Source organism: Brachionichthys hirsutus, chromosome 10 (genome assembly GCF_040956055.1).
Source record: "Brachionichthys hirsutus isolate HB-005 chromosome 10, CSIRO-AGI_Bhir_v1, whole genome shotgun sequence".
NCBI classification, from domain to species: domain Eukaryota; kingdom Metazoa; phylum Chordata; class Actinopteri; order Lophiiformes; family Brachionichthyidae; genus Brachionichthys; species Brachionichthys hirsutus.
In genome coordinates this window covers 10,848,388-10,856,297 of record NC_090906.1, presented here as the reverse complement: position 1 = coordinate 10,856,297, position 7,910 = coordinate 10,848,388, and the positions used below count along the sequence as shown (strand labels likewise).

The 7,910-nt window shown below is 47.5% G+C and overlaps 2 protein-coding genes across 2 annotated transcripts; one reads left to right on the top strand and one right to left on the bottom strand.

Moving 5' to 3' along the window:
- Nucleotides 1-238: 238 nt before the first annotated feature.
- On the top strand, nt 239-3,866 carry pcolcea (procollagen C-endopeptidase enhancer a). Its single transcript, XM_068744095.1, has 9 exons — nt 239-342; nt 1,010-1,118; nt 1,441-1,699; nt 2,351-2,475; nt 2,592-2,728; nt 2,821-3,092; nt 3,163-3,240; nt 3,313-3,483; nt 3,561-3,866. The coding sequence occupies exons 1-9, from the start codon at nt 254-256 to the stop codon at nt 3,689-3,691; spliced, it is 1,371 nt and encodes a 456-aa protein (XP_068600196.1). The 5' UTR covers nt 239-253; the 3' UTR covers nt 3,692-3,866.
- Nucleotides 3,867-5,609: 1,743 nt separating this feature from the next.
- Nucleotides 5,610-7,035, bottom strand: tmem88a (transmembrane protein 88 a). The gene is made up of 2 exons (XM_068744919.1): nt 6,727-7,035; nt 5,610-5,897 (listed from the first exon to the last, which is right to left on the bottom strand). Exons 1-2 carry the CDS (start codon nt 7,033-7,035, stop codon nt 5,610-5,612), a joined length of 597 nt encoding a protein of 198 aa, XP_068601020.1.
- Nucleotides 7,036-7,910: the final 875 nt, after the last annotated feature.

Here is a 7,910-nt window from a genome sequence, read left to right as displayed (position 1 = left end):
AGGGGAACATCTGGCTCTAATTAAAGCCTTGCCCGCCCTCTCTTCCTCCCTCTAACGGCTTTTTGTCATCCTCTCAGCATCTCTACGTGCTTCTTTTAATCCATTCTCAACCCCCCCCCCCCGGATACAAATCCTCCGCCCACCCCGAGCTCGAGGCCTCCTCCTCATCCTCCCCTCTTGCCTTGCACCTCGTGCTTCCTGCCATCGGCTCCCTCTTCTGCAGAAGGCTTTAGGTTGACGAGCTGGCTGCATCATGACGCATGTGGGCCGCATGTGGGGGTTCTCCTTCCTCCTCTCCCTGAGTGTCGGATGGACAAAGGCTCAGCAGACCAATCACACCAGGTGAGTCTGCAGCGCGGGGAGGAATGCGGCGTCTTTTGAGACGAAAAGGTGCTACTTTGAATTCCTTCCTGTCTCTGTAAGTAAGTTATTTCCAGTCATTTTTTTATTTTTTTATCAGGCACAACTTTGGTTGGCTGGTTTTTGACTCGTGATGTGAGGCATGCAGCGGCTGGTCCAGATGTTAATGCTTTCGCTTCTCCCTGTGGGGTCAAACCCGAGCAGCTTGGCTCTGGCTCCGATCTGCACCTAAGTGTATTTTTAACGGCGTCGGAATTCAGGATGACAACAAATGGTTTTGAAACTATCCTACCTTTGCAAAATGTGACAAAAAACGGAATCGTTCATGGAAAAAATGGCAGAATTTCAGTCATGAAGTTGCGCAACGACGCCGAGCTCGGAATTCTCTGTCTGTCGGCCACGGCATGTCTGGGAAAGGGCTTTTTGTTTTCGAGCTGTGGCTGAGATGGACGAGGGGGCCGTCCAATAATCTTCCATCCCAGCCGTTCCCCGTCGTGTCATTGGATGAGACACACACACACCTCGCCTTCAGCGTCTCACCCTGGTGCATGAATGTGAACGTATGTTTGGTGGCGGCGGCTGGAGAGGCTGTTGGTTTCCATCGGTCAGCCCCCCCCCCCCCCTGTCTTTCCTGCCTCCTTCCCCACAGACCCGTGTTCCACTGCGGGGGAGACCTGATCTCCGACTCGGGCTTCGTTGGGAGTGAGGGCTTCCCCAGCTTTTACAAACCCAACAGTAAATGCACCTGGCGCATCACCGTGAGTCACATCGGAACACTGGCTGCGTTAACATGGACACATTGAATCGGATTAAACGCCTGATCGGAATAAAAATGCTTCATGTGCACACCCAAATCGGAATAGTCTGACCCGATCAAGCTCAATCCGATCGAGATTTTTATTCCGATCGAAAGTGTAACGCATGAACACGCAAGTCCTAATCGGATCAATATTTTTATGATCCGATTTTAACTTTAATCCAAACTCTGATCGGATTAAATGCATTTTGTCCACGTAAACGCAGCCTTTCCTCGCTCAGTCTTCCTGCATCTGACTCATTTCCAATCTGTCCCGTTTCCAGGTCCCAGAGGGAAATGTGGTCACGCTCTCCTTCCGCATTTTTGACCTTGAGGCTGACTCGCAATGTCGCTACGACTATCTGGATGTTTACAATGGCCATTCCAATTTGGTGCAGAAACTCGGTCGCTTTTGTGGAACTTTCCGGCCTGGCTCTCTTATTTCTACCACTAATACCATGATGCTGGAGATGGCGGCCGACGCGGAGACGCAGGGGAGGGGGTTTGTGGCCTATTTCAACGGCGCCAAACCCTACGCAGACGGTACGGGTCACATTTTAGAGGGTTTTTTTTTTTTCATGCATGCAAAAATCTGTCCAATTTATGCTTAAAACACGACGCAGGAGTCAAAGGGAAACGTTCCTTTTTTTAAATTGTTTAACTGATCTCGATATGATCAGTAATTTGGCTGAAGAGCCGCCAAGTCAAGGTGGAAATAATAGGAAAAGTGGGGCTAAATGCTCGGAGGCCCGAACATGGAGACGGCCCTCAAGATGACTCAAATTAAAAGGCTTCAACAGCAGAATCTATTTGTTTTTAGATCATTATTATCCGTTATTAAATCATCTGTGGCTAAATGAAGATGATCTAAAACATGCTGGAGCCTCTCTGGACAACGTACGATTGAACCCCCCTGTAATAAACTCCTGTACAAACAGGATGTCGAGACAGGCTGCCAAAAAAATGAAAAGCAAAACACGAGAGATAAAGATACTGAAAGGAAAGCGGCGCTGCTGTGTCCCTCCTCGGGCTCAAACTGGACGCAGTGAATAAACTCCTGTTCATAAAGCATGAACGGCGCTTCCAACCTCATGATTTACACCCAAAAACTAAATCCTCTGAAGTGAGTGGGCGGCGCCGGGTCTCTTCCGGTGACTCTTCCGATCCTCATGGGTTGCATTTGACTCATTCCAGATCAGCAGTTCTGTGGGGGGAAGATAACGAAGGCCCGCGGAGAGATTAAGACGCCCAACTGGCCCGAGAAGAAATACCCTCCTGGCACCAGCTGCTCCTGGCTCATAACTGTGGAGCCTCATATGGTCGGGGGCCCATAAGTACCCCCCCCCCCCCTCACGTTAAAGTCTTTGTTTTCCCTTCATCGACTCCACAAAGATATCCTTTAACGCCTTACGTCGTGTTTCTGTCCGGACGCCAGGTGATCCAGGTGACGTTTGACAAGTTCGTCTTGGAGGCCGACGCCTATTGTCGTTTCGACTACGTGGCGTTCTTTAACGGCGGCGCGAAAGACGATTCACGGCTCATCGGGAAATTCTGCGGGGACCAGGCCCCACAGTGAGTCTCTCTCTTTACTGACCTTAAAAGCTGTTCCCTACTCCTGACGCCCCCCCCCCCCCCCCCCCGGGTTCTATCTGTCTCCTGTGCAGACCCATTGTCACCGCCGGCAACGTGTTGCTGGTCCAGTTTGTGTCTGACCTCAGTGTGACCTCTGACGGGTTCCTCGCCCGCTATACCAGCATCCCGCACGGTTCTTACGTACCGCCGGAACCTACGGCCGAACTCAGCCCACCTAAGGCGGTCACCGCCGCGCCGCCGCCTGTCCCCACCACCAAATATGCGCCGACCGTGAGACCAAAACTTGTCAAGCCCGCCAGAGGCCGGGGACAGGGCGCCACAAAGCCAACCAGGAAGAGGCCAGGTGGGCGGAGCTATGTGTGCGTGTCAGCATGTAGAAGATGAATGTCTCACATGCCGTTTTGTGTCTTTAGTCCCGCTAAACCCGCTGTGCGCCAAAGCCTGCAGAAGAGCGGGAACCGTCAAGACCAGCTTCTGTGCCAGCGACTTCGGTAAGCTTCCCGCCGCTCACGACCAGCAGCCAATCAGGTTTCACGGCTTGACCCGATCCCTCCTTTGTCCAGTGCTAACCGGGAACGTCACCTCCCTGGCGCCCGGACCCAGAGGCACCCTTCAAGTTGGCGTCTCCATCATCAAGGCCTACAAGGCAGGTCGACTGTCCATCACGCAAGTCGGGGAGGCCATGTCCGTCAGGCTGGTGTCACAGTGCAAGAAGTGCCCGTTGTTCCGCAGAGGTGACCCCCCCCCCCCTTGCACATTATTTCCATTTTCCTAAAGTGCTGATTCATCTCTGTTTTTTGCTTCCTGATAGGTGTCAACTACATTATCATGGGTCAAGTGAACGATGAAGGACGCGGCACCCTGGAGCCCGGCGCGTTCACAGCCCCGTACAAAAGCCCTCATCACAGATTATTAACCAGCATCAGCAACCAGCCCTGCTAACCTCACGTCCGTCCAGGTCCAAACGAAACCCAGACACCACAATGTGAAAGCAAAAAAGCACCTGATTTACAGCAAAGCATAGCTTTGATCATTTTATCCATCATTTTAAAGTTATTCAAACACAAGCCAAAACCTTATGTTTGTAATTTATATATAAATAAAGGTTTTATATCGAGTCCCGCTCAGTTGACTGTGTGCTTGTCTTTGTCACTTTAGCTATAACTATTATCATCTCGTGGATTTGAAGGGTAATAACGCTCGACTAAACAAGTTACCGAAGATTGCTGCTAACATCACGTGTCCATGTTTGGAAATAAAGAATAATGGTTCTAATTACTGTTTTTTAATACACTTTTAGGACTGATAGTTTAGCTTGTAATGTACAGTTAATTACGTAAAGCAGACGTTGCATTCATTCACGATAAGGCAGGGAAAAGGGTGACACTGGAAGAAAGGAGTTTATTGTTTTTTTAGGAAAATAACTTTTTCTATTCAGTTTTCAATAAAGCACAAATATGCAGCAATCGTAAATTAACGGTTTAAATTAATTTGAGGAAGAAGACCAAATTTGACCAAACATTTATATTAAAAAGAAATAATGAACTCTATATATTTAATTAGGTAAGAAGGCATGTTATTGGTAGATGCTAAAGTTTCTTTTAAAACAGTAAACAATGTTCAATGTGTCAATTTTTTTATATATAAATATATATATATTTTTTTTTAGATATTTCTATCTGGATTAAAGTTTACTGTCCTCCTTTTTAAACTTCACGGCTTCCGTATTTACTGTGGTCGGTTATTGACTGTTCATCACAAAATAGAGCTCTTTATTGAACATTATTTCAAAACACTGCTTACTAAATATAACAATGAGCTGAAGATATACTATATTGTTAGATTCAAAGGGAAAACAAAAAGCCCGTCTTTCTGATAAACAGCGCTGAGACATTTTCAAGAAAAATAAAAGGTGGAGCATTTCCCTATAGTCACCAGTAGAGGGCGATAACGGCAAATCAATAGATGGTAACATTCGAGGAAGTCGCTTCCTGATACAAAAACCAAAATGTTTAGATTTAAAGTTCACGACAGCGAATTATTATTTAACAACAATATATTTTAAGAAGCTCAAATGAAAATACAAAAAAATGAATCATACATCACTGCTAAACCAAACAGTCCGAAATGTTCGGGGTTAAAAGGGGATGATAAGTAAATCAGTAACACTTCCTGTCATTGCTGCGTCGACAAAAATGTAAATGTATAAAAATAAAATATGTAAAAAGCCTGGGAGATGGAGAAAATCAGATTTATTTTATTACATTTTGCAACCGCTAAAGAACTTCTGAAGAATGCCCTTCACACTCTGAGGAATCTTAAATATCAGAATATAAATCCCCTGTTTATATGCGTTCGGTGTATTTACCGTTTTAAACGTCACACTTTTATCCTAAATAGAACTGGATCAGCTCACAGCCATCGTGTTCGGTGCAGCTGTGGAACAAAAAGCTCGACAGGTCAGGTTTAATGTCGAACGCTTTAAAAAATACATTTAATATACTTAAAAAAATACGTTTTAAAAAAACAATATAGACAAGAGAACTATAAAGCTGGAGCGATAAAGCTCTCCTCTCCTCTCCTCTCCTCCCCCCCCCCCCTCCCCCTCCTACACCCACACGCTCCCCTCCCCTCTCATCTCCTCTCATCTCCTCTCCTCCCCTCCCCTCCCCTCTCCTCTCCTCTCCTCTCCTCTCCTCTCCTCTCCTCTCCTCTCCTCTCCTCTCCTCTCCTCTCCTCTCCTCTCCTCTCCTCCTCTCCCCCTCTCCTCTCCTCTCCTCTCCTCTCCTCTCCTCTCCTCTCCTCTCCTCTCCTCTCCTCTCCTCTCCTCTCCTCTCCTCTCCTCTCCCCCATCCCCCTCCTACACCCACACGCTCCCCTTTCCCTCCCTGTCCGAGGCGCCCTTCTGACCGCAGCAGCCCCCCGGGTCGTCCCCCCGGCGGCGCGCTGCAGGCAGGTTCTTGTAGACGGCCCGGCTGTAGGGGATGAAGCACATGCCCAGCTGGAGGTGCCGGGCCAGGCGGCAGTAGGCGGCGAGGGCCAGGACCAGCAGGGGGGTGAGCAGCAGGAAGCCCACCACCAGCAGAGCCACGCAGCCGGTGTCGTCCAGCAGGTCGGAGCAATACAGGGAGGTTCCGTGTGGCTGAACCTGCAGGAGGAGATCATGGAGGGGAGTTTGAATATTTAAGGTGTTTCTCATTGTACACAATATTTTATTTACTGTAATACAGTGGTCCCCAAACTACGGCCCGCCTTCACATTTGGCCCGGCCCCCTGAACAATACCAGACAAAAGAAAAAACTTTTTGTTTTATTTTATATTATTTTCCTGTCCATACAACATGAGTAGCCGGTGGGGGATCAATAATGGTATGGGGTGCATTTAAGAGGGGTCATTAATTCAATCTTTTGTTTCCTAAAAATAATATTGATAGTAGAGAATATATTAATGTTATGAAGAAAAGCATTCTTCCTTTCATTTGGGACAATTTTAACGATGATCACATACGACCAAAAAGGTAATGTTCCATGGACTTTTTTCCTGTGACAAACCCAGAAAGGGTTATTTGGTTATTATTTATTTTATTAAAAGTGTTATTATTTATTTTCAGACTTTTTTTTTCTGTGAATAAAGGGTTATTTGGTGGCTGTCTGGAAAACAATAAATGTTTAAGCACCCCTGCCATCGTCACACTTTTCATGTACAAACTGACCCTAGCCCTCCATCAGAGAAGGAAAACGTTTGGGGACCACTGCTGTAATATGTGTATTGCACAAAGGTTCCAAGGCAGTGCGTGATCTTGGAAACAGTCTCAAATCTGTGGAGAAACATCAGCGGCGTTTCCAAAGAGCCAATCCGTGATGACTTGCTATATTCTGCTATAAATCCTGTGCGCATGTTCCGAATCGGACGCAGACCTGCTGCGTTCCAATCTGGGTTCTTTGGGGTCAAAGTGCAAGCTAAAGGGGCTTCCTCACCGTTGAGTGGCAGAGGAAGCCGAACGTGATCATGGTGAGAGCCGGCGTGAGGATGGTGCCGAACACGACGCCGGCCAGCCCGCCGTTGATCAGGGCTATGATCAGGTTCTGTGCGGTGACCAGCACTGAGCACGCCCAGCAGTCCAGAGAGCCCCTCAACTCCAGGGGGGCGTCGGCGGCTTCGCTGGTCCCGAGGGAGTACGGGGGCGGCACCACGACCCCCGAGCCCGCTCTGGAGGGGGAGCCCCGCTCGGAGTGGGCCTGCTCGGACTCCGTCTTCTCCAGCGTCCCGTTCCGCGACAGACTCATGCTGCTTGTGTGGAAAGCAACGCAGTGGGGAAGGATCCAATGAAATATGGGTTAAAACCTGCAAAAGAGTTGAGACGATGCCAAGTGTTCAAAGTGTTTAACACTCATGTCCACAATGTTGAATAAGCATCTACGAAACGGATGACATCTCCTCCAGAATGTGAAATTCCTCCAGTAATGTTGTGAAAGTTTTGCGTAAAGTCAACACAGATAACTGCACAGCACTAAGTGGCAAGGAAATGGGCTCCGGTGGGGGGGCCCCCCACCTCCACGATCCAGGAGAACCAGCTAGGGAGAACAATGGGAGCCAATAGGAACAGCTGGAAAAGCCTGGAAAAAGTCCCGCTGGAACGAGTGTCGGAAGAATGTCAAGCCTGATTATGTGAGAAGAAATGCCCGGTAGCTGCTCCCGACCTGGACGAGTTAAAGGAGATGAGAGAACGACAGGGACGGGTCGATGGGCGTGTAGAGGACGTGGGATTAACTTTAGATTTGTTCCATCTGGGAACATCAACGATGATCAATAATCTACCGGTAATCAGGTCGCTTCTATTCCTGCATGAACGATGCCAATCCTCAAAATGACCTTTTAAAAGTTCGGAATGCTTCTTTGAAATGATTTATTTGAGCTTTTTTATGGTGTCGCTGTCATTTCCTTATGGATTGTATAAATAGCAATAAATTAAACAAGATCTTTCAGATTTTTCTTTGAAAATAATTTGGAGGACTTTTATTACATTCTGGAGTTTTGTGAAAGTCTCTTATCACTTAATCCCTTCACTGAGTGATCGCCTTCAGAAATCAAAGGTGATTTCCACTGTCCTTAATTTGGATTTTACTTAAAAAAAAAAAAAGAAACAAGGAGGTATAGTTTG

Coding starts and splice junctions, on each gene's coding strand:
- tmem88a (XM_068744919.1), bottom strand. CDS start 7,035: ATGAGTCTGTCGCGGAACGGGACGCTGGAGAAGACGGAGTCCGAGCAG. Junction 5,898..6,726: donor GCTTCCTCTGCCACTCAACG/GTGAGGAAGCCC, acceptor CTCCTCCTGCAG/GTTCAGCCACACGGAACCTC.
- pcolcea (XM_068744095.1), top strand. CDS start 254: ATGACGCATGTGGGCCGCATGTGGGGGTTCTCCTTCCTCCTCTCCCTG. Junction 1,700..2,350: donor CGCCAAACCCTACGCAGACG/GTACGGGTCACA, acceptor GACTCATTCCAG/ATCAGCAGTTCTGTGGGGGG. Junction 2,729..2,820: donor TGCGGGGACCAGGCCCCACA/GTGAGTCTCTCT, acceptor TCTCCTGTGCAG/ACCCATTGTCACCGCCGGCA.